Source organism: Trachymyrmex cornetzi, unplaced genomic scaffold, assembly GCF_001594075.2.
Source record: "Trachymyrmex cornetzi isolate Tcor2-1 unplaced genomic scaffold, Tcor1.1 scaffold11, whole genome shotgun sequence".
NCBI lineage: Eukaryota > Metazoa > Arthropoda > Insecta > Hymenoptera > Formicidae > Trachymyrmex > Trachymyrmex cornetzi.
The window spans coordinates 2,927,383-2,955,249 of NW_017295653.1; the positions used below are offsets into that span (position 1 = coordinate 2,927,383).

The following is a 27,867-nucleotide window of genomic DNA, read 5'->3' on the forward strand; positions in this document are numbered from 1 at the left end:
CTTCCTACAAAAATAATTAATAACATGTTAAAATGAATGAAACTATTCTACAAACGCAGAAATGAAAAAGACGTTAATGAGATATTTTTCACATTCAGTTTATCCTCCGCTGTTTTGAGAAAAAGAGGCGTACGAGTAGTTTTGTTTTGGAAAGTAATTAAATTTCGAGAGAAATGAAAGTTAAGAAGCTCGTATAGTACGCTTGGTATATACTATGGTTCAACACGGTGCTATCAAACAGGATTTGCATCTTCTGGAGAAGCTGAAGGATGTTGACATTTCATGGTAAGCGATCTTTCCGCGCAAATAATGGCCGGTGCATTTCCAACCGGTTGGGATGAATGGGATCAGGATATAAGGTCGAGAAAGGGGTACAATGGGCACGACGCACGACTCAAGCCTTATCAAAGAGCTTTAATTGCATTTTTATCGGGGATAAAAAATGAAGCATGAATCCGACAGCGCGCAGTCCGCTACCAACGTGCCGGCGTGGCTTTCCCGGTTCGCGGATTGGTCGAACGATGGTGATGTCGGCGGATATAGAATAGGTGACGGTAGTGGTGGCGGCACGAAGAGGACCGGTGGCACGGGGGTTGCAGGGGAATGAATAGCAACGTGAAACAAAAGCACCGGGTTACAAATGGCGTGTATTCGCGACGGCATTGTTTTAAATGGCTGTCAGACGCCCGGAATTTATCCCGTTTTGCTACGTGACAAGCGCCATTAAATTTATTTATTCAGCCACGCAGTCGCGCAGGGTCGCAGACGCAGGAGAACTCCCAGAAGTCCCCGGGCCCCCTGTTCCCTGCCCCCCCGCCAACCATTCGCCCTATGTCCTCCGCCCCCTCCCGTCCGCTCGTCTCGTGTTCTACAGGTGAAAACGAAACGGCGAACGAATATTGGAAGCGTGCGCGCGATTGCAAGTGATGTATTGTAGACTGCGGTAATATTCTACGCGAAAAGGAACAAAACGAGAATATTCGAACGTTGGAAATATTATTTACCGACGAATATAGAAGTCGGCGAGAGAAATGCGAGCGAGCGTAGAATGCAAAATTGTTTATTTTTGCCCTGAATTTTGGTCCTGATCGGACTTGCAGTTCGGGCGATAATTGAATGTAATTGAACAAAAAAGTCACCACACACGAAATATATTGCTCTCTCATTACATTTATTTTGAAAGAACATTAATCAATTAATCGAATTTAGTCAATTTGAAAGTTGTCATTTTTTTATTTCGTTTGCTGTCAATATTTTTGAAAATAAAATTTACAATTTCTAGAATATATAAATCGAGGATAACAGAAAATATGATTTTTAAACGATTACTTTTGAATTCTATTACGCAAGCATATAAGAAAAGATCGCGCGCGTTGACTTTAATTCGCGAAAGCTTTCGATGCTTAATATAACCACGGCCAATTTTGTTAAAATGATAAAGTTAACGCGACGAACAAATAGAAAAGCACATTATTTTACGCTTTCAAAATAGACTAGCTATCAAAGAGCTCTCAGGACTGTCATTCGTGATCACAAGGGTGCAGTGATTATCGGGCACTCCTCGATATCTCAACGAGCAAACTTCATCGACGGCGGATCAATGAACGGTCGTTTTCCCGCGGAAAATTCGTCCCTTGGCGTGAGAATTAAGTGCCAGCGGAAAGAGAGAAGCCCGACCGGTTCCAAGGTTCATATTAATTCTTAATTTCTTAATTTCAAGTCGACCGTTAAGTATAGCGCCAAAGAGAGGTCTGGCCTTCCATCGGTAACCACCGCGCCGTTGCTCTCTCCCTTATACCTTCTTACCGCTTCATCCATCCTCGTTTCCGGCTCTTCGGCTGCCGATGAAGGAAGAAGGAAAGAGAGGGAGGGGGAGATTGAGAGCGAGCGCAATTAAGCTCTCGCTCTCTTCGGGGATCCATTCATTTTTCAGGTAACGTCGCCGGACGGCCTCATCTAAGTTTTAAATCGCGTGCTGGCGGCGGTCTGCGATACGCGACCGGCCTTGGACGAGGGATGGAGGAAGGCAGGGCTCGTCGCCAATTTATGTATATTGGGCCGAGATTTGCATTCACGCTAACTATTATACTCGACTTTTTCTCTATTCTAATGACGACAGCGAGTCCCTGTCACGTAAATATTTCTTAATATACTAGCATACGTAAACTAGTCTGTAATAGCGAAGAAACCTTTTATTTAGTTAAACTTGCCTTGGAATAAAATCTATGTTAAGGCTGTGTGAAGATGTTAAATAAATAAAAATTGGAGCGATCAAAGTGTGTCGAACAATCTTCTTAGATGCAAATAGTCTAACTGCTTTGCTAAGATTGCGTGTGATTTTACTTATTAAAATTCTTATATTAATTATCTAACGTTAGAATTAAAACTTCTAAAAATCTCGCGTATTTAAGGATGTATCAGGTGTACAATTTCTGCAAAAAATAACTGGGATTCATATTTTCTGTATAAAAATATTATATATATGAAATAATTCAATAAGATTAATATTTATATTTAATAATTTTATAGTTTACATAAAAATTTCCTTTTTCTATCTTAATTATATTTTAAAAATATATCTATTTCTTATTAAAATAATTTTTGATCTAGGTTCTAAATCACCGCCAATCTTTTTGTATTATAATTTTCATTTTGTATTATAATATAGAAATGTATGTAACTTTTTTTATCATTTTATAAAATAAGCGTAAAACACATCTTTAATTTTATTATTAAAAAATCGTTGTTTTAAAAATAAAAGATATTAAATGGCAGGTTTATTTTCGCGGATAATAATTTAATGAAATTAAGACCTTAATTAATCGAGAGATAAAAAATTCATTGAATGTGTAAAAAAAGTGTTAAAATATTTCAACAATTTATTTAAAATAGAACTAATAAATAAGAACGTAAAAAATATACACGAATCTCTCAACCATGAATACGTTGTACGAGTGTTAAAATAAAAATTGTTCCTAAAAAGTTTTATAAGCCAGAACGCGAATGAGTGTAACGTATTTCCCGGTAATGCTATTAGCTTTATCAGTTGCCTCGTGGTCCAGCTATTTCATCGACAGGACTCTCCCGCTTTAGCATTCCCTCTCCTCTCTCGTGCTTTCGCGGAGCAAAAGTGAAATCAGATAGATATTAACGAGATGGAGCATCGAACTGACTCGATGAAACCGACGCGACGCGCGATACAAGTTACAGCAGGACTTTCATCACACTTGTGTGATTACGTTCCAGGCACGAACATGTTTTACAGACTCATGGTCGCAAACTCGCCCTAGATCGTCAACATTAGTAGCTGTACCGAAAAACAGAAGCTTTTCAGGCTGTTATCAAATTTATGAAACACGCAAATGGTAATTCTTCGCGTGATATGATACGAGCACGTGCGTACATCATCAAGCATTATCAAACGCGAAAGCTTGGTAAAACAGTAATAAAATAGTCAGCCTGTACTTTGCCGTGTAGAGAAAACATACTCTGATCATACTTTGCAAATGGTGCTGCTCTAAATTTCCGTCCTTCACTTTTGTTCGGCCTGCGAAAGTCGTTCAAGTGTGCGCACAGCACACGATCGTGTACGCTCATCGTTAGGATGCACGTGGGCGTGGACACGAACTTGTGTATACCCACGTACATGCACCGTACGTAGGAGTCGAATTCCGAAATGGCGTCATGTACGTCCGCCAGCGCGCGCGTTCACGCCCGATGGTATCTCCAATGTGGGTCACACACATAGAACGGAGAAGTCCAGCCGCTACGAGCCGGAAACTCTGCATTGAAAACCGAATGGAGGACTTTCGGTAAAGAACGAGAGAGACGAAGCAAGAAAAGAAAGGGAGAGAGAGAGAGAGAAAAGGGGGTGGATTCGAATTAGGGGTAGGTTTCGGGATAGAGATAGCAGCGAGCTCTGATATCTCAACTCCATTTCTAGGCTTCTAGCTCGTGCCACGAGTCGCGAACAAATGTGTCGTACGTCCGACTTCCTTTTCTTTTCCCTCTTCTTTCATCCGCCGACCCTACTCCACTACCCTCGATCCTTCGGAACCACGTCGTGTCACCTGAGAGCCGGGCATATATTCCCTGCCGGCTGGGATCGACCAAGTTTTCCAATAAATTTCTATATCCGCCGGCTGCATCTGCAACGGACGACCCGGGACCGTCTTATTATGCGACCATTCGGCGATGCCGAATTTCTCTCCTATCTCGATCCCTCCGTCCTCGATGATAAGCGACATCGGTTCTCCCTGTAGACGATTGCTCCATTGCAGACTTTAGTGTTCCGCGCAGTATGCACGTTTGACCGTGACAAGGAATTTGATTCACCGTAATGGAAAGACATTATCGTCATCTTCATGCGTGCAATGGCATACTTGTTTTTATTGTATTAAAGTAATCCAAATTATCATTACAGATCAAAGTATCAACAGTAAAATCTATTTGCTATTATACTATTTGCAATTTAAACACACTCGAAAAATGATAGCATTTGACAATTATTTCTACTACCATATTTATCATTTCACTTTTTTAATTTCATTATATAATACTACATATTGTAAGAACTTATTTATAGATACTGAAGAAAAACATTTTTTTACACTTTTATTGTCTATTTATAAATTATGAATATATCACTAAGAGAACAACAATAATAAAGACATATTAGTAAAATAATTGGCTTGTCGAAAATAATTCTCGTTATTGAACTAAAATGATTAAAGCGGTGATAACTTTATTTTAGAGCTGTAACGATTCTATTAATTTTACGATACAGTTTTAGCTCGGAAATGAGATAACTGAAAATTTCCAACTTATTAACTACTATTTTATTCTGCTTATTAGAATCGTTTATTATTACTTCCTTATGACAAATCATTTAGAGCAACCGCGCCAGAATTAGAATCGAATATCGAGCATGTATTCTATTTGTCAGCTCTCCAAACTCGATGAATCGTCGTAACTGAGATGAAGAAACCCACACAATAATACGTTCTAAAAATTTTTCAAGGACCAATAAAAGCTAATTAACTGAAATTTTTGTTTTAGAGAGAGAGAGAGAGAGAGAGAGAGGTGGATCTCAGTTTCTAACCACATAATCTGTCATTTGAAATTTCCATGAGACCGATCTACATTCTAAATGGAGCCGTAAAAATATTTTCTGTCAGAATGTCTTTCCGGGATATTAACCAATATTTTAATTCTTTACATAAACTTTTCACGCGATATCGAATTGTTTCACTATTATCGAAAAGAATATTGTCGAAGAGAATTTATGATATTGACATATTTTGATTATCAAGAAATTAGTTTCTAGAAAATAAATCAAAGAACATACGACAAATTCGATAAATTTCTTCTAATTGAACTAGATACCTTAAAACAAAAATACTTTACAAATATACTGTAGCTTTAACTTTTTAAACCAATTTACACGACATATACGTCAAAGAATCTTTAATTTATGAAAGACAAAACAAAAGTTAAATATGCAATTTCACGATAATTAGATTAACAAAGCTTGATTTTCTGTAATCCATGAACAAGTTAGGCAACCAGAGCAAATGAAATCATTCGCACGTGAATAATATTATGTCACGCATTTTGAAACAATCCAAATAGCGATACCTCGATATCACTGTTATAAGCCATAACGATCAAAATTCATGGGAACTGCAGCGAGGCAGAATTGTCGTCGCGCGCCGTTGACGTCGTGTAAATGGAAATGAGTGCACTTGTTCGTCCAAAAATCAATAGCGTTCCGCGCGAAATGGCCAATAAAATATGCAAAAGTACTAAACAATGTAAATCCCATGAATCACAGTCGTCGACAGTGCCGCTCGATTTTGCGACACGAGAGGAAATGGTGAGGATGTGCAATACATCGATAATGTAACCAACTAAAATGATAGTCAATGATATTGTTCACGTTGCTCCAGCAGAAAGTAGCGATATGTTATATAATACTGATACATAACCAATTTTATATGGAATATTTTACAAATTTGAAACAATACATATGAATAATGGTAAATACGGCTCTTATGTATATGAAACCTCATAAAAAGATTTCTTGGAAAATTTTCTTGTTAGACTTTAACGTTGCCAATCATATATACGTATATTAAATATATACGTGATACATTAAAAAAAGGTTATATTACTGAAAAATGCAATTTATCAAAAAATTCAAAAAATCATGTTTTTTCATATTTGCGCGATATTTTTATTAAATAGTATACACACCTCAATTTTGGGCATCCTTACTACACACGTTCGGTCATTCGTGTTCTGGATTAATTTTCATCACTTTTACAAGTAAATAAAAATTATTAAACGATTTTTACGTATTTTGACATCTTTAGAAAGTATTTGTAAAGTTGTATATTTATTACAAATTGTATATAAATTGTTACAATTACATATAGTTAACAAAATGAGAAAAATGCACTTTTTCATACAAAAATGTAAAACTCTGAAATAAAAATGTTAAACGCTGAAACAAAAATATTAAACTCGCGGAAATAAAAATGTTTAAAGAAAAATATATTTCAATATCTTAAAGTTGACATTTCAAACTACAAAGGAAAAAATAGTTCAAGTGGGGGTGTCCAAAAAATTTAGTTATTTAGTAACCTGAAAACGATGTTTTTTTTAATATGCATGAATAGCTATAAATTGAAAATATATTGCATTTACATTTTAAGCAATATATTTTATTATTGCTATTGTGTTAAAAAGACTTATAATTTATTAGGAAAATGTTTTTTTATAACATTAGAAACAATACGGGTAATATATAATATTACAAACAACATTTATCACCAAAAACCAATGTGTTTATTAAGAGCTAATATATATGTTGTTCTAGAATTAAATTCTTTTTTTAATAATTCGCAAAATATTCCCGCGATACAAACGAGAATTAATTAAAAATAAAGAAAAAAAAATTTTTTTTCAATTACAAAAATGTACACTCTATACACACGATGGGTCGTTTGTGACCCAGAGAGGTGAACTTCGGAATTATTTTAAGTTAAAGGATATGCATGAATTGAGGCCGATAAACAAACAAAACTTGTTTTCTAGATGCCAAACTTTTTTTAGAAATAGAAAAGAGACCCGTATTTGACCAGGTGCTCTTAGGCCCAGTTTCACAACTCACGGTTAACTCTTAACCGAGGTTCAACTTATTTCTCATCTTTTTCCAATTCTAGAATTGAAAAGAGATAATGAATAAGTTGAACCTCGGTTAAGAGTTAACCGTCAGTTGTGAAACTGGGCCTTAGTATTTCAAAGAAAAGAAATGCGCAAGACACGAATGATCCAAAGGTGTGTATTAAGGGTTACAAAGTCCGTCGGGTTAACAATTTTAACTTTACAATGAGAAGCAATGTAATATAATAACATAAATTTTTATACTTACCGGACCGAATTGTTCGAAGTAATTTTTGACGTCCTCCAGCGTCGTCGGCGCCGATAATCCCCCGACGAAGATCTTCTTTGTCCTTGTCACCATCTATAAAGTAACAAAGAAAAGAGGAATATTACTTTTATATCTTGAAATGATTTTTTTTTTTAAATTAAGATAATACAATCAATTCTTATATATGTAATAAAGAAGTGAATACATTTGTTACTATGATTATTACACACTAAAAAAATACTGCGCTTTTTTTACTCTTTCTTACTCTTGCGCGAACATTCGTTTTTATAGTTTTAATTGTAAGTCCTAATATTTTATTTCTTATTTTAAGATAATACAGTTCTTTTCTTTTCGAAAAATAGATAAAAAATGAGCAGTAACACGACTAACAATGTTCCAGGAAAGGAAATAAAATTTTCAACGCAATATGATCGTATACTAAAAAAATTGATAAAGAATTTATCAAATATAGATGATTTGTGTCTCGATGTGCTATGACATTTCCAAGTAACCTCCTCCACGCGCGGTGTTCTTGCTTTTAGTCCTTCATATTCCATACCTGTCTGGTTATCGACAGAAAAGTCGTAAATAATCGACACAGGTGCATTATTAACAGCCGAACTTACGCTTCAATATAACATACCAATACATAAACACGAAGGAGAAAACACTCATACTTTCATAAAATTTAGAAAATATGAAAAAGAATATACAAGATTTGCTCTCTTAGTCGATTGAGAATTTTATAAAGAAAAAAGAAGAAAAGTGGAAGGATAGAGAGTGTTACTAGAAATTATCAGATCATGCTTTAAGGAATGAAACCTGAGAAGGACGCGTTAAAAGTCAAGGTCAAAATCGGAAGAAATGTTACTAAGCGCTTGTTTATCGCAGATTCATATTGAATGTGCGTGTTGTGAATCGAAAGCGTGAAGAAGTGTCTTGCAATATCGGGACAAGCACTGCTCGTTCTTTTAAAGTTGTTCACGGCGAATCCGAAACACTATCCTGCATCTGATGCAATTACAAACCACATACGAACTCGACATCTTCGATCTCCGATATTCCTTGCGTCTCCCGTCAGATATTGAACGTTACTACCCACGCATCGGGAACTACGGCGGATATCAGTGTGGTATGATAATATAACCAATGAATTAGAAATAGAGATCACGAGAAATTTTTAATCAATATTTAAGGACCGTTCTAATCGATTACACATATACACACGCATCACATACTTGATGATGAAGCAATAGAATGTACCAAGAAATAAAAATTTTCAATGTGTGTGAAAATGTTTATATGACACGATATTTTTGTAGGGAAAAAATAATTTTGCAAAAGTATCTACAAATTTATGTAGATATATACAGATCTGAAATAACTTTATTGGACTATTAAAATAATTATATAAGAATCTCGAGCATGATAAGCAATGCTGTGAAAAGCTTTGACATTTTATCAATTAGTTTGAACGTCTTACATAATTATTTTGATGTTTCCAACAAGATTATTTTTAGACTTAGCTAAACTTTTAGATACTTCAACAGAACCATTTTTTTCGTATAGGAATCTACATGCTACTCTGTTAAATTCAAATTATAGCATACAGTAATCATTTGTAAACTATATGATTTAGGTTCCAATAAAAATTTTCTAATGAATTTTTAAGATGCATGTATCCTCCGTATAACACAACCGGTGGTAAAGTTAGATCTCAATAACTCAAATCTACTTTAACTATGATTTAAAAGAGTGCTATTTTGTACCAAGAAATACCTAAATCATAAAGTTTAAAAATGATTACTATATTTTATAATTTGAATTTAATCAAGCTATATGTAGGTTTCACTGAGTTCTTATAATTAGAAAAAAATGTACAAAATCGTATTGACAAAACCAAGAACTACAATACAACAAACAGTGTCACAAAAACTAAACTTATAAATATACATTACTCTATTTTTATAACTCTGAGGAATGTTTATTAAAAAATAATAATAATTAATCTAACATATTATATATATATCAATTTAAAATTAAATAACGCACGCGCAAAATAGTTTTCTTCCTCATCACTATAAAATTAAACACGATAGTGTTTTCTTGGTTATAAAATGTCTTCATCTCCTGGTGTGTCTGAAACATCTAAATTTTAATGTTTGGCTTTTTTAAAAATATCTGTAATTTTGATTTGCTACTTTTCTTTAAGAAAAGTAAATTTCATAATATGGAGCTAAATATTTGTGAAACTCTCTTTTCTTAGCTCTTTTTTCAGTGGAAGAGTTCACATTCAAAAATAAAATTTCAATTGCTCGTCTAAATTTATGCCTTTTTATATATTTTTTAGAATAAAGTTTTAAACTTCAGAATTCTCATTTGTATTATTGTTCTTTGAGCTGTGATGATTTACATGCCAATTTCAACCAAATGCTTCATCAATCTTTTTATCTACTAATAATTCTTGAATATATCCTTTAGTCGTATCATCAAGACCTCAATTCTCTGTTTGTGTTAGAACAAAACTTGTGTTGTAGATATATCGTGTTATACGGAGAATATCTGTATAAAAATTAGTAGAAGTATTTTCATCATTTATTTATATAACAAATGTTTAAAACGCCTCATTTTTCTTTCTTTATTTAATGAACTATACATTTCATTTATACGTTTTTGCGTGTTTACATAGTGCACGCATGCGTGTACGAATATATTTGCATAAATAAAGGTTTGAAGAAGAATTTATTTATAGCATCTGATGGATCAAGTAAAATAAAAACAATAGCATAATAACTGAACTATAATATAATCATTAATATTCGGATAAACATTGTGAAATAATTTAATAAAAAAAATTCATCGATTCCTCCGTGAAATCAGCTCCGACAAGGTGGATTAATATGAGAAGCTTAAGGAAGTTGAAAGGAGAAGAGCTCAGAGAAAGACCGATACTTTTAGTCTTGAAATCTTGATAATACAATCGCATTGTAATAAAGCCGCGGGCGAACGAGCCGGGGAATGAAAGGCAGGAGTCGAACATTTTACGGGCGGAAGTTCCATGCTGAGAAAAGGAAAGCACGATCGGGGTAGAAAGAAAGATGGGAGAGGAGGTAAAAGATGGAGCGCGGCGGAAAGGGCGGAAGAGGTAAACTCTGGCAATTTCAGTGATGGCTGGGCTTAGACATCTCTATATCCGGTGAGTAACGCAAACCCCCGGGAGGACGCGAGTCCTTCCACCCTGCGCGCTCCTGAACTCGAGCCTTCCCCGCTCTCATTCTCCGTCTCTAACCCTTCTTCAAAATCCCATGCAAACTCACAGCTTTCTTCGTTCCGACGTCCTTGTCTGGAAGGGAATGAGAGAGGCAGGTTTCTTTCGCGAGGTGGGTTAATCAACGAAGTGTATAAAGTCCTGAGAATAAAAATAAAATGGCAGGATCTCTCGAAAATTAAATAAACGATTCGCCTCGATTTCATCGGTGAGAGGCTCATAGCAAGGAGAAAATAGCAAAGAGAAAGAGGGAGAAAAGTACTCAGGAATAAAGAAGGATGTTATCATGAATGGACAAGGTAAGGAGAGAAACGACGGAAGAAGGCGAACTTTTAACCAAGGAGGCCACTTATTCCAATGAAACCGCTCTGCAGCTTCCTCTCTTCTTCTTCAGTGAAAGCAGGATTTCGGCTTTCCTCATATTCTCCACCAACAAACGAAATCTAGTTTTGCATTTTGCCAACCGCATAATGAGCACATTGTTGTGAAAACTAGGTAGACTTCTGTCAAAATCTCTATTGTTCCCATTTGTTATACAGGACAAACAGTTTTATTAACAGTTCAAAAATGAAGTGAAACATAAAATAATTCGATAAGTGAGTCAACAAGTAACCTTAATTTTGCTCTAAAAAATCAAGGTGATATAAAGATTACTTATTGACTCACGTATATAATAAAAAGAACGCTGTTGATTACTATTAATATCATGTACATCAGAATACTTGGAATTTTTAGAATTTTCTTCAACTTCTGTCTCATGTACGTATATAAACAAGTATTATATATGCAAGTTAATTTTTTTCCCAAGACAGAGACAATAACCTCTTTTGCATTTTTAATTATCATGCGATATGAATAGAAAACGGATAGATGCCCCAGCTGTCGATCATCGTTGGCTTCTTACGTGCGTTTAATAAATCCGTGCGTTTGGCTTAGGATAACAGAGAGAATCAACTTATAGCTGCTAGCGGAATAAGCGGTTGAATTTTAGCAGAGCAGAGGCCCGACGCGAACAAAAGATGGAGTTGCAGACGACGGAGTGGGCTGCTTCTCGCCGTGGTTAGCCCGACGAAGAATAAGGTGGAAAAATACAAGTCACGAGAAGAACGCGGGGGAGAGCAGGGCCCCCTCGGGTCGTTAGCAGAGATAAGTGCGGATAGCGGCGGAATGGTAATGGAAACTCGGCGAGTTCCACTTATTACGCCGTAGCATTATGTAAATACCGGAAGGCTATTACAATTTTACAACTTACTATGAGTGGGTTTATAGTTTCATCGCTCGAGGGAGGAGGTGGGTGAGAGGGCTGCTTCAGCCCTCTTTACCGACCTCCTTGCTTTCCTCACTCGATACGCGACCACGTACATGTTTCTGGCTCGCCTTTAAAGTTTCCGCGTCTACGAAAATGAAATCGCCCCTTAGAAAGGAAGATGGGAGCTATCTCTTGCGCGCGCTTCACTATTTAATATTAGCAGAAATTTAATATTCATCTATAATTAACGCTCTGCAGTCTAATACGACTCCGTAATGATGTAAGTTGTTGTTTCACATTAATTTTAAATACCATGCCGCTGTAATCCATTAAAATCTACGCTTTTAAAAGAAACGCAGAATTTGCAAAAATTGAATAAAATGGAAAAATGCATCGCGAGACCATCATTATCGCGCAAAGCGTCGCGTCGGCTTTTATATTTTCTAGTAACAATTGGCTCGTGAAACAGAAACTTCTTTCTCCGACAAATCAAAATTATTGTGTAACGTAAATTACGAGGAAAAACGAAGTTCGTATAATAAAAAGCGCGTTTAATGGTAACGCACAGTTTCACAAAAAAAAAAGGGATAGGAGAAGACAAGGACAATAGACAGCGTGTCTTTTATGGCTGGCGGGCATTATCGTTCCACGTTATTGCGATGTATTCGTAAATGTCATAATCAGTTCCACGTTTTCCACCGCGTTTATCCACCCTCCTCCCTTTTCCCATTGAATATATGAAGGGTTGCAAGAAAAATATTAGAATAAACGTTAATCAGCAGTTTCACGTACGCGTTTTAACGACAAAATGCTTTCGTCTCCATTCGCGATCATTTTGAGAGCTTAATCGTGCGTCCCAATGAGATCTCGCGAAATTTACATAACCGAGAGACATCCGAGATCGCGCGCGAGATCCGCCAGTAGTGTAGCACGGTTTTTAAGTGAACGCGTAAAGCCGACACGCGCGTTATTAGATAGCGTCGCGAGATGCATGTCGTGTATTACTTCGTGTTGCACACAGCGTAATACCGTAATCGCATTAAGCTTAATATTACGAAAATTTTGCATTTCGCTAAACGGTACTAATGCGCTATATGACGTAACAGAAGACTCGAAAGAAAGAAATAAAATAGTACACGCGTCCGTCGTTGCGAATAAATTATTATTTTCCGTTGCGTCATGTATACTATCAATTTAGCGACGCAATGGCTTTTGGTAACGTGTGTCCATGGTTGAATAGCCCATCTGTATTATTACATCGCAGTACAGCGGCCAATCAACTCAACTTTAAAATCAATAACCCCCAACGCATTGCAAATATTACTTTGTCCACCTGTCCCTTTGACAATCATGTGGGATATGGTATCGATAATGTTATAATAATTTGAAAGCATAAATGTAACGGAATGAAATGCAGACAAATTTTTAACGCTATTTAACAAAAGAATTAGTTTTCTTATCTGATCTCTTTGATGTGATTTTCCGCAAACTTTAACTAATCATTAGACGTTCCTGCCAATAACTCTTAATTAATTGTAATCAATATCATCAACTGTGTCATTGTACCTACTACCAGCTTTATGGACGCCTATTATGTAATTTTCTCGCGCATGGCACACGCGTGTCAGTTTAATATACGCTAATATCTAATTGTTCGCTAGACAGCATCAAAGCATTTTCGAACCGGGACGAAGGCGATCAAAATTGCGCAGCACAGAATAATTCCGTTATTCCGTTGCGAATTGAGGTCATAGGGACGAATAGGACGAGGATAAGGTCGGGAGAGAAAGCTACGCGGAGATAGAGAAAAAAAATGGGAGAGGGAAAGAAGAAAAAGTGACGGGAAAGGATCCCAGGACGAAGCTCTCGCAACCCTCGGGATGATAACCGATTCGCCCGGCCTGTCCCTCGCCCTTTCGCCCTACTTTTTCTCCCGCTAGCCCAGTGCCGCAGAATCCAGTCTTTCTTCCAACCCTTCTATCTCCTGAGCTATCCATCCCTGCGTCCTGAACCGCTCGGAAAGAATTAATCCTGGCCAACCCGACGACTATAGTTCCATCCATTGTGGATAATGTCGCACTCGCTTTTCTTCTTTGATGTGCTTGAATTTCGCTCTTTTACCGTGTAACCATCTCGATTTTATTTTAGGCTATGTTTTAACGAAACTATTTATGCGTAGGCAAAAACAAGGAAAAACATTTATTGCTAAATACTTGCAATTTCGTACGTCCTATTTATTCAATATATAAATCGCTATGCGGATATTTATATATTTCGCTCTTTTCGCGAAATCTTCTTGCTTCGAATAAGGTAGCTGTCTATTTTTTATCTACACGGATTTCGTCGAGGCGACCATGCTGTAGCAATATCTCGCGATCGCGACATTTCACGATTTAAGTTACCGGTCATAAATAGCAAAAGGGGTTACAACGGTGGTAGGGAGGGAAGCACGGGAAGGAAGGGAGGTTATCAGTAACCGAGCGGTAGGTAAGGCGCTCAACGTCGCTCCATAGCTCGGAGCATCGCTATCGCGTTGTCCAGCCCTGACCCTACCTTGCTCTAACTCTGCTCTCGCTCTAGCTCCCCATACTATAGCACGATCCACGAGATGCTCGCCACAGAACGTGCTCTCACGTAAATTATACGCGCATGCCTCATCCTACGTTTTCCGGTCGGGGAATATTCCGAAAATTCCACCTCGCTTGTATCAACGTTGCTGCGCGTCGATTTTGCGAATTTAAAAGAAGCGAATTCGAAGCTTTCGTGACTAGAATTTATAATTTTTTTTAGGACGTGCAGGAAAAAGTTCGTGTGGCATTGCAAAGTGATAGTAGCTGTACTATAGTAATTGTTAGATTGTTTAATTAATAATTTTGTATGTGTGTGTATATTCTTGCTATTTCAAAGACAGATTATGGACTCAAAGTTGAGATACTTATAATAATAACAACTTTAAAATATATTTTCAACCTTAAACAACCATGCATATTAATGAGCAAAATTATGCATATCATTATAAGATATATCGATGAGCGTTCAATAAGAACGGAAGGTGGGCTAATAAATTGCTGGTCCGAACGTTACATATACTAGCACTCGTAATCCTAAATCCCACCCATTACACCCTCTGAACGACCGCAACCTACCACCCTTCGGCCACTATTCTGACTTAAACTGTTTGAGTTGCGACTTTACCGGATTACTACAGAATCTGCCAAACCCCTTCTTCGTTCGAGGAGTTCCAACCCTAGGTGATTATTTCGAGGTCTCTGTACCTTCATGTCGTAATATTTAAGATAATGTTCACAAAATAGAAACGCACGTTCACAAAAATTACGTTGCAAATATTGCTAATAATTATTAAAAAATTTAATAAGTCAAATGTGTTACAATATTTGGTAGAGTAAAATTCATTTTTATATAAAAATTACAATCATACGTAAACTTCATCGTAGTAAACAATAGCAACTATTGATTTAAAAAATCGATGGAAGGGAAAAAAAATAAATTAAAAATTAACAGAAAAAATTATAATTTCGTTAATTACTAAAGTAAATATTGAAATTAATTAAATTAGTTGCATTCTCTTTAAGATATAATTGTATAATTTTTCAGATATCAAATAATTGTTGATATGAAATAAAGAGAGAAATTTATTCTAATAAAACTTGAATGAAGATTAGGATAAAAATTGCACTCAAGACTGGTAAGGACTAATAAAGTTTCCCAAAGTCGTTTGCGTCGTCAGCAAATTCAAGCGGAATCACGAAATAAGCAACTGTCGTAAAAAAAATGCGCGCGAACAGGTGCAAACTCCCATAAAAAAATTTCTGGAATAGCTATTCAAATTTCTTTCCAAGCTTCGCGATAAATGTGCTTCTGCACTCTGTACATATATATTGTTCTGACCAAATACACTCACCATCTGTACAAGTAACTAGTTTAGTGAAGAAGTTTCGTTTGTTTAGTGAAGAACTTTTGCTCTTAAGAGAATAGACATATTGAAAGACTTAGGTTCGAACAATTTGCCATTTTTGTATGTTTATTTCATTAAAACATAATAAAAATCATTTAAGGCTAGAAATCTAATAGACTCGACACATATCACGACATCGCGACTGTTCCTTCGTCCTCGCGGTTTTCTGAATACAGAGAGGGCAGAGATTTCATTCTTTCGATGAAATCTAATACCGATGCGTTCGACTCGCGCATGATACATTTATTGATCCTGTGGCATCAAACGTTTACGAGTTGCTCTTTGAGGGCGAAGATGAAAGCGCTGACGCTCGACAAGTGCACGCCGGCTTAAACGCTTCTCTATTTCTGCCCGCGCCTTTGATGCGCATTATCAGGCCTTCTTGTTTTATTCGGGCACCCGATATATCCGTGACCAGCCTTTCAGCCTTAACGGCACGCCGATACCACGAAGCCGCCCGTATTTTTAATCTGCCTCGGGACTGTTTGTTGGAGGCACATCGTTGTGTTACGCCTCACGAAATTCCAACAACAAGATTGGATAAATTAAATATCTTGTAGCAAGGGGCTTCAAACAAATTAATTTAATATTTCCACCAAAAAATTCTTTTCTACTATTAAAAAATTATTATTTATAAAAAAAATGGTATGACATATTTCACATGTTAATAACGTTAGCATTTTCAATTATAAGTATGATTGTTAATTTTTAAGATTTATAATAATAAATTTTAAGCTATAATATGATATATATAAATGAATGTGCGCGCAATATATGTGTATACACACACACACACACACAGAGCTAAATTTCCAAAGTGCAATTTACATAACTCCTAAACTGAGTGACTCCTATATTCATTAATTTATAAAGTTTCATGGATTCGAAAATTATTAAATTTATACAAGATGTAGATTTATAACATCTGATGTATTTTATGATCCCATTTGTATACATCAAGAAATTTTTGCAAAATTTTCACTTTCTCTCTCTCTCCCCCCCCCCCCCCCCCCCTCTCTCTCTTCCTTTTTTTCTATCACTAAAGTCTCGACTAAAGTCAAAATCCAGACTAAAAAAAAATAAATTCCTATAATATCTCCATGACCGATTTTCTCACAGACAGAAGATGATAAAAGAGGACTTAGTCTTTCTAAGTCCCACAGGGTGCTTTTTATCGAGTCATGCCTAAGATTTCGGGAGCGCTCGTAAACCTCACCCTCCGGGACATCGTTCCCTTCCGGAATGATTTGCGAAATAACCGTACGATGCTGAGCTCGTCCGTACCGTAATGCAGTTTCGTCGACACGCTGACTATGACATTGGTTATGATCGCGCGAACCGATGACCATAAATTGAGCACTGAAACGATTTAACCCTCGCGGAATCGTATTTAGAGTTAAGCGGCTTACAGGCTTTCTTCCGTTTTGATTTAACAATGAACAAATAGGTTAAGCTCTTCGTACTAGGCCGCGAAAAATTCTGCCAAGATGCGATAACCAACTGCAGTGTGTAGTAATAAAATTTTGAACTTATTTATCTTGTCACAATATACTGCCGGTTCAATATTTTTTGGACTCAACATGCAATGTTTTGGCCATCACAACAAATTATAAAGCAAATTACTTAATTAATCACTCTAATCATAGTAATATATAATTATTAACAAACACACGTGTACACGCATGCAGGTACATATCGTTTGTTGTCACACAACGATACTAGTCAGAAAATAAAATTTTTCAGAAAATAAATTTGAATGTTTTGAATTATTTAAATTTTGTAATATTAATCATCAATTGCTATTTTAATACAATAACTAATTGTAAAGGAATAAAAAAGAAATGAAAGTAAATTTTTTTTCTCTTCTTTATATTTATGTCCTTTTTTTGCAAATAACTTAAAAATTACAATTTTCTGACGGATACTAGCTATAAGTATACATTAATAATCTTTTTATAGAGCATTTTGATAATTGTCTGCAAATCATAAAAATTTTGCAAATCGTAACAATTCTTCCATTTTGCAAATTCTTATTGAAGAAGGATCAGCAGTGAATGCGATAATGAAGTCCTTTCAAATTGTATACACATCCATTCGTTAATCTCCGTTTCTTTTGTGCTTCTATTCTCTCTGAGAATTTTCTAGACGATCGCGCATTCTGAAGAAGCTCTCTCTCTCTCTCTCTCTCTCTCTCTCTCTCTCTCTCTCTCTCTCTCTCTCTCTCATCTCTCTCTCTCTCTCTCACTATTTCTCTCTTTCTCTTAAAGGAGTGGGGATGTAAAAGGACATAATCGCGCATCTAAGCCGTCCAAGCACGTAGAAATTCAATAGCGATCTAAACTCAATCGCCTCGGCCACGAGTTAGCACATTCATAGTAGTTTACCCTCCAACTCCGCCCGCCAATGCTATCCCCGCGAAAGGGCTGAATAGGACGTAAAGGCGGCTATTGTGAGGCACCATTCAATCGCCGACAACAGAAACACCATTAGGGGCAATGTACGGTGCTGCCAATTAAAATGTAGAGCGACAGCCGGAACGACCTTGTCTTCGCATTATTCGGCCGTTGAATGTCGATGGATCAAAACGTTAAATAAGCTGATAACACATATCACAAAAATATACTATAAAATACTATGCAAAAATCATTTAATAACTTTTATCTTTTTTTAAATTAGATTCAATTTTTTAATTACATTAAATTAAATTTCAACAGTTTGTATTTTAAAAGCTTATAGTTAAAATTTCCCAAATAACATGAAAACATTATTAAGAGTTTATCTATGAGATATAAATAATTAATGTAATTGCACAAGAAAACAGGGATTTGTAAAAGATAGTTGAATATTTTGTTTCAATTTTATTACTCTCTACCTTATCATGCATTTTAAATTCTTATTTTCGCGATAAAATCGTTCGAATCGAATTTCGTATCGATTTGTGAAATTATTATATCTTCCAAGTAGTTCGAGTTTCAATGAGTTCCGGATATGGACACAAAACGAAAATTACAATATGGACAATTGCGGCACGGTAGGACGCACCGACGCATAGCGAATCCGGTTGGCCGAGAGCGGTTAAATCACCGTCGTAAACCGCAATTCGTGTATTATGCCAACGCGATTCAACGGTCGAATGAGGTTGGAGGTCTCTTAGTGCGGATCTTGGGTGTACCGCATGTGCGCCGGCAAAGGATTAATTAACGAATCGTGTACCGTGCGCGGTCATGATGCGTGGCCGGACAACGTCTATATTCGTCGAGGCAGAAACCTCAATTCTCGTCGGACTCGTCTTACTAACGTGTCTCGACGTATAATAGTATTATTCCTTTCTTATTCGACGCTGTGTGTAACTCAATAATTTCCTCCAGGCACAGTTCCTTGCGAAAGTGATCGATATTTTGAGAGCCAAGAGTCATAACAATAACTCAGCTCTGCAATCTTCGCGCATGATTCATTAGGGCATAAGGCAGCCCAATTATTCTATAGTCCCTTCAATTTATCTTACTTCCTGACTGCGTCGTGTTAATTTCCTACGGCTTTAAAAGAAACTCTAACGTCATTAGTCGTAGTTACTCGCCATCAGATAAAGTTAGCGTGTACGTGTCATATGTCTGCTATTAACTACTAGTATTCTTCCGAACAGTTTTACAATTCTAAAGGATATAATCTTTGAGAGAATAGCGTTTAGATATAAATATAGATATTGCAACGCAGCAATATCTATACCTATCGATCAATCGAAGTTTAATGACTGTATTGAATCCTTATCTTGAAAAATAAAATAATACTAGTCATATAACAAAAATTCAATGACAATGTACAAAAATGTTATATGGATATAATATTTTCCGATTATTTTTTCAAAATACACATTAACAGGAAGTTTACTAAAATCTTGTAAAAAGATTTCCTGAGTATTTCCAAATTTTTTCCAGACATTTTTGTTCAAAATTCCAGGTAAGATTTTTTTAATGCAACTTTGAAATAAATTGGAGTGCAAGCAATATAAACGAATTAGATATTGTAAATTAATAAAAAATAGGTATTTCATGAGACTACATCTACCATTTTCTACAACTAAAGTTGTAAAATATATATGCTATATATATCCTATAGGATAATCTATAAAAGAAGTAGCTATGTTAGATGTAGGCAGTTGAGAGCAAACGCAGTTAGATTAAGCATATATATATTTCATACCTCAATAATTAAATTATAACATTTATTATTAAAATGAACTGTAAAAGAAGACTATTACATGTAGTATTCTGTTCTGCTGGGTCTCGCTGTCATATATATCCTGATTTTCTTTATAAAAATTCTCAAGCACATATGAATATATGCGAATGTATCATTACGAATCTATGTATAAAAAGTCACTACAATATATTAGTTTCCGCGTAAAAATGACACTACACGTTTAAATGTTTAAATTTATTTTTGACGGTATAATGTGCTATTTTTACACAGAAAATTAATTATATACATATATTGTAGCCACTTTTAACACACATGGATTTAATCAATTGTCAACATTTTGCATTATCAAAAAAAAAAGATAAAAACAATGTTTTCAGAAAAAGACATAATATAAATTTAAAAGTAAAAAAAAAGTTCCAAAAATTTTTCTTTGAGTACCGATAAAATTCCATGAAAATTCCTCATTTTCGATAGTAAAAAAAAATCTAAAAACTCCAGATTTTCTTCATGTGTTTTCAGGTAGGAAACAGTCTGGTCAAGCATTAAGAATAATTTATCGAAATTGCATTTGTCGTAATTTGTCGAAATCTCAAGAGAAACGTGAGGATCTCCGACCGGAATAATTTTCCGAATTGCAATCAAGGCTAGTAGGCAAGAGTTATAAAGAGTTAAAATAGGCACCTATTTTAGAACAGCGCGGAAAGTGCAATCACAAGAGCGTTAATTAATAACGCCAATACGCTTATGTTAATATCAAATATGTACGCAAGTAAAAATATTCCCGTGCACAAATGCAATCTGAAATATGATCGCGAAAAGGTTAGAGAGACAAAGATCGGGAGATTAAAAAAGAGAGGAAATAGTCGAGAGAAAAAAATGTGCTAGATTGAGCACATGCAAAACGTGCGTTGTATACCACAGTTGCGCGAAAATATTCGCACGTACGGATGTATACGTGTGTGCAGAGTGGCGATAAAGTAATCTACTGTCGTTATTGTTTGACTTCTACCTCGCTCTGTTCTCTCAAGTCCAGACCACTTCCGGGCTACATCGTTAATAATTACCACGAGATTCACGTAACCGCGGAATGTACGCCGCAACCGTTCCCTTCTAGCGTGGCGTTGTTAATTCCATTATTTATTTCATAATTCGCAGCGAGACGGATTTTTAAACACCTGATAAGAGATAACTTGAGCAAGCGCATAATTAAAATGTCTCAATGTCACTGACGATCGAATTGTTTTGTTTTATATTAAATTAAGCGATAGACATTCAGGCAAAAGTAAAGAATAAAATTTGAATTTAATTAACATGATATATGCGCATAATTGATATTATATTTTCCTGTATTATTATATATGTATTTTATATTTAAGATATTGACCTTTTGAAGAAAATAAGTAATAATAAAAACGGTTTGCTGAAAAATTCTAATTCAAAGTTCAATATCTATTTCTTCAAAAATAATATTTAGTTGAACATCCTATATAAGTAGCAAAGTATCGTTAATATAACATCTATTGCGAGTTAATAATATCACCAAAATCATGTCATAAAAAAATATTAAAAACGTTAGCCGAAAACAAAGTCAGACTAATGATACTTGTGTCGACAAAATTATGACATAACAATGATGAGAAATATACTTAATCTTACATAATACAAACAAAGATATAACTTATTCTTTTGTGGAAAAACATCTACCGTATAATGAATAAATAATTAATCGCCCACCTTTTTTTGCTATCCTTTTTCCCCTTTTCAGTATTTTGTAAATTATACGATAAAATTTTGTCTATTCAAAGAACTTCTACTTAATGGTAATACTCTATAACTAATAAACTTATACCAAAAATAAATATGTCACATAAATAATCTATTGAGTTACTTTAACAAAAAAATAATATTCCATAACCCCCTCCTTTCCTTTCATATAAATCAGATATATCATTATTTAGTCCACTGACGTCAAATAACGAAAGATGATCTTAAATTGTCGTTATAATGACTATATCTTTCTACTTGGAACGTATAGTAAGCAAATACTCGTACTAAACATATGGTTAGAATATGAGAAACACGTCGCTCTTCTTTCTTTTCTCTCTTATTCGCATATAGATACCACCCCTAAGAGTTATTTGCGAGTACAAGATGTTCAGAAGCGGATACGTAGATGTTCTTGTATATGTGTCGAAGAGATGAAAGTGGTCGGTTTGAGTGGATCGACGAGTCACCTACTTTTACATCCCTTCTGTTTATTGGCGGTAGGAGGGGTAGCGGCCATTTGTACGTCATATCCTGAGAATCACGAGGACTGCTTCTGCCCTTCGGATTTAAAAGCATTCTGATGTAAACAACCGTATCTTCGCAGCGTCGACTACCTAATTCTTTTTTATCGACAAGACATTTATTCTTTCTATTCTTCTTTTTATTATAAATCTGCACACATTCGCGCTTCTTTCACTCTCGGAAGATCAAATCAACTCGCGAGAGCTATACGTATGACACGTAACACATTTTATAACGTTATTTGACATTGCAAAAATTTGCAATTTTTCTGAAAATGTCCACTGGCTCGATAAAAACATAAGCGTATATAAATTTGTCTAAACCACTTTTTTTATCCTAGATTCCACAATGATTTCATATTTTTGCATTTTATCACGCTTTTGTACGAGTTTTTTTCAAGTATTTTCTATACAAGATCTCGTCCGTTGCTTTTAATTGTCTTCATCTTTTTCTCCTCCGTGCTTCATCTTTTCACGAAGCAGAGCAACCACCAAATCCGCTTACTCTCTTTGCCATTCGCGGAACGAGCAAACCGGGCTTTTCTCGAAAGACGAAGTCCGGCGTCGCCGGACGATATAAAGAGCGTATCGTCATAGTCGTCAGGCCGGAAACTTTGGCATTTTGCTTTATATCTTGGAGGAGGAAAAGGCTTCTACATCGTTTCCAAGAAAAGACGGAGAGTAATCAAGCTCTGTCCCCGAAGGGCGCATCGCTGTGGGGAGCTCAACGGAAAAATGACCCTCAGCGTCCTAAAGCGTCAAACTTTAAAGGGGCGCAGTTTAGGACTCTGTTCGCGTAATAACGCCTCGTTCCGTTATCGCCGCTTTAAATCCAAAATCTCTTCCACTCATTGGTATTTGTCAATGAAGGATACTTGCGCGATAAAAAAATGATGTGAAGAGATGTTCTCTACCTCAAAAGCACATTCGTGCACTTGTCACTCGTTGCACTTCAATTAGTTCCAATCAGTTAGTACGATACTAATTTAATACTAGGTATACGAGATATTAATTTTTCGCGGACCAAGTTATTTTTACCATCGAAAGAAGTATCGACAAAAAGAACGCTCATTCGTAAATATGAACGGTGACGGAATATTGATACTCCGGAAATATCGATAATTGGTTGGAAAACGCCGTCGTGCCTGTGATCGCTGCTTGCGAAGTATTTCAGGTTTTTTTTCCATGTATTTTGGCGAAAAATAGGATCTCGCATTTTTATATTGGAAAATATTGATTTTTCGTTAGGGCAACGTCATAGCAACATAATAACTACGCTCTGAGAATATCTATGATTCGCTCGAAAATATTTATCTTTCTTATTCGCGAGTCTGACAAGTTGCAGATCCACGCTCGCGATATTAAAAAGATATTAAATGTCTCAGACGGGATTGTAAAATCGTGCCACACACATTCTGAAGTAGAGATTGTATTTCAGATAACGGTGAATTTTACAACGCAATGCGATATATGGGTCAGCGAAAAGGGAGGGTGTAAAAGTTCGTAGAGATAAGGTGGACGGATTCGTGTGACGATTATCTCGCGTGACAATGCGTCCGCAATTTCCGTCTATGCGGCAGGAAGTTTTAGGAACTCTATTTAAATGCCTCGCAATGATCGAATAAGTAAACGTAACATCTAACAGAGGTATCGACGTGCAATTTACAATATATAAATCTTCATAATATATGTAATATAATACAACAACAATGGGATTAAACTAAATTTAATCATTTCCAATCGTAACGTAAATATAATTTTAGCCATTAATTGTTTCTTGATAAATTATAAAGAAATGTGTGGAAGTAAAGGAGTACGAATTCTTAATTGAAAATCTATTACTTCTTTTAATTCTATCTGCAATCATAGTACTTATGACCCCTTCATTTTTACAGCCAAATTGATTCTAAAAGCGCAGTAATAAAAAGCTCCGATGATTATAAGAAGGAAAAAAAGGAGACAAATAGGAAAGTAAAGAGGAAATAATGAACATATTTACCTATTAACAGACGTATGTAATCGATATTGGATGATCATAAAGCGACAGTTGAAAACTAGAAACGGCGGAAGAATCAATGCGGATAGTAATCGAGACGAAGAGGTGGCGGAGAAGGAAAGAGACGGAGCGAGAGGCAAGTCCTGCTGGACGGCTGCCACAAGGCGCTCCGAAAGTAACGATCTCGTTATCGTTCCGCCTCGAGAAGTGAAGGACTTAAGATAATAAGTTTGTATGGGAGGGTGGAGAGTCCTTAATAAGAAACCGGAGCGCTTTCGCGCGCGAGAGGGAAATAGCGCTCGCTTACCTTGCCTCTCTCTCCGCCGTCATCCGCGTCAGACCACTCAACTTATTAATTCCATTAATATTTCTTTCATGCGATTTGACGCACCGACGCGGCGAGATTATTAAAAGCGCGCGAAGAAGCCGTAATACTCTTGGAAACTTTGTCTCTATTACCACGCGGTACTTGTTTAAAAAAATTAACCAATTCTTCCGAGTACATCGTTCGGAATGCCACGCGCAGTCAAGTAAGATTTATTCTTTTCCATTTCGCAATTTCATCGTTCTCAGCATCATTGTTGAGTGGAAAACTGGATAAATATTCTTTTATTGGAAATTTAATTTCAATCATCTAATTTGTATGATTTTAATCATTGAATATTCTTTGCGATATTATTTTTTTCTGATTTTCATTTAGCCATTTTTTAATTGCCAAATAATAAATTAATTTACATAATATAATCATTTAATATACTCGCGATAGATAAAAAAAGATATATATTTTCAGTAAAATGAAAATAATATAAAATATGAGATAAATTAATTATGTCTATCCCTATAAAGAAAAATAATATGATAATTACTTTCAAAAATCCAATAACTCCGATCCATAAATAAACTACGTAAATTATTAAATCTAACAGATTCGAATGATATGAAGTAAAAATTAAATTCACTCAATAAAGTGAAATATTTTTCAGGTTTGACGTAAATGAAAATCAATACAAACCAAAATTTGATCGGCTCACTTTCAATAATTGCATCGAATGAGTTATTTAAAGTGACGGAAATATATAACAACTATAATATGTTTGCAAAAACAATTATTTGTATTAAATATAAAAAAGTAGGATTTTTCTCTATTTTTAATATTATTGATAATTCGGAGTAAATAAGTCCAAATAAAACTATAAATGACATTCATTCCCACAATATTTTAAAACATGAAATTAAACAACGTTGATTTTTAAATAATAAAATAAAGCTTTATATGTGTCTCATTAACCTCGTACGTTTCAAAAAGTCAATAGCTGACCGCATTAAACTTCATTTCGTAGCTGACAACTGATGATGAATCTGAACGGAAACTGGTTCGTCAATGTCGTCGCTTACAAAAGTGAACCGTGCAAATTTGCTTCGAGTATCGTAGGCGTATTTGCGAGGGATATAAGACAGACGTCATCTACCTATACAGATAAAACAAAGCTGAGAAAGATTTTGAAAATAATAGTAGACCTAAACGGGCGAATTGTACGAGACGAAGTTGTCTGCTGTCATCTCAGTGAAACATTTCGGTCACTGCACATTGTTGCGAGGAGTGCATGAGCGAGAAGAACCAGGATAGAGATAGATAGATAGATAGATAGACGGAGAGAGAGAGAGAGAGAGAGAGAGAGAAGGGGTTAAAGGAAGAGATGGGAGGGATAGCAAGGGAGTAACGGAGAAAGAAAGAGAGAGAAAGGGGGTGGGAGAGAGAGAGAGAGAGAGAGAGAGAGAGAGAGAGAGAGAAAGGGAGAGAGAGGGGGGGAGAGGGAGAGAGAGGGAGAAAATATCCGACACCCCGGTTGGTTGGTCCGCCTCTGTCCGACGGATGACGTCCACGATCAAGCTCCACCCACACACATGCCCCCAGCCAACGCACACACACCCACACATACACACATACACACACACACACACACACACATACTCACACACGCGTGCGTACTTACACCTACGCACTCGTGCACACATACACACGCATGCACACGGTTTTGTGCTATCCGACGCGTACATATCGGAGCCGACACTCGCGCGACACACATGCACACGCACACGCACACGCGCACGCATTCGCGGTACTCGTAAGCTCGCGAGACCCTTCGGGATTCTCGGGATGGAGAAGCTTGCTTGGTTCGCGAGAACAGGGTTGCACGCACTGTACCTTCTCGGGGGTGATGAGCGGCGTGATGTACGTGGTGACCGCCGTCGTGTACACCTTAGGATGACCACTGGGAAGATGAAAAAACTTGCAGGGTCACTCAGTACCACTGGTGGAGTACCGAGTGCCGTGCGCGGTCGGCGCGTTGCTCTTCCTCGGCGCGGGAGAGAAACGAGTGTCTCGATCGGAGCCGATCTGATCGACCGGCTACGAACGGCGGATACGCGGGTTGTTCAGGATTGTTGAGCACTCACGCGCGTGTACCTGTTGTTTCGTGCGAGTTGTTTGATGCGTAACACGAATACGACAAATTCACCACACTTCCGTGGATCTTGCTGTATTCACTAAACGTCAAGGTGTACCTTGAAGGATTCGCCGTGCGAGTTTCACAATTCGTTTACCACAACGGACTAAGGTGCTTTCGAGAGATGTAGATCATCGATCCTGGATTATCGTTCTGGATTTGTTTCAGAGAATTCTCTCGACGGTTCTTTCACAACTTTTCTCACACCGGATTTAGACGTAACTGCTGGATTCGCGCTGCGATCGTACACTTTTCGCGATGAGGAAGACACTTGAAATGATCCTCGGGCCTTCAGCGGGCAACGTTACCACGGTCGCGAAGGTGACGGGACCACGGTTGTGTTTGCTGAGAGTGTTAATCGGTTTCGCGGGTACACTTTTCCTCTTTCGACTAGAGTTATCCTGGGTCGGCGCGCCTCTGTCTAGTTGAAGTGGAACCGGTAACGTCGTATATCCTCCGCTGTTACCACCGTCACGGGGAAGATATACGAGCGAGACAGATGAGGAATACTCAGGACAGACAGAGAGAAAGAGAGAGACAGACAGAGAGAGAGAGAGAGAGAGAGAGAGAGAGGGAAAGAGATCGACTTGCGAGCACACAGGCAGGTGGTCGTCGTCGCGCTCTTCCGTCACCGCACGTCGGGTTTCAATGCTGCACGCTGTGACGCCGAGAACAGAATGGGGCGATCGTAGAGGCCCGGGCAGTGAAGCCGTAGCGAGGGGAGGTGGAGAGGAGCCGCGCGGGTGGTGACGGCAGAGTGGGGTGCCGGATAGAGGGGCGAGTGGGTATTCCGGGAAGGGGCCCCTTCATCCCGCTCTTTCGTCGTTCGCGTCCTCCGCCCTCGAGCGAGCGCTACCCCTCCGAGGCGCGCAGGCGCCCCCGGGGCGCTGCCACCGGCTCGAGGGGAAGTACGTTTCCAAAGGAAGACGAAGGGAGAGCTATCCTAAA

The 27,867-nt window shown here is 36.9% G+C and overlaps 1 protein-coding gene across 2 annotated transcripts in view; it reads right to left on the bottom strand.

Annotated features, from left to right (window-relative positions):
• Rbp6 (RNA-binding protein 6) overlaps positions 1 to 27,867 on the bottom strand; it is a 786,239-nt gene that overhangs the window by 211,758 nt on the left and 546,614 nt on the right. For both annotated transcript variants that reach the window (XM_018509673.1, XM_018509680.1), the window contains exon 6: positions 7,436 to 7,528. In XM_018509673.1, coding sequence (XP_018365175.1) covers positions 7,436 to 7,528 — 93 coding nt within the window. The remainder of the gene's footprint in view (positions 1 to 7,435; positions 7,529 to 27,867) is intronic.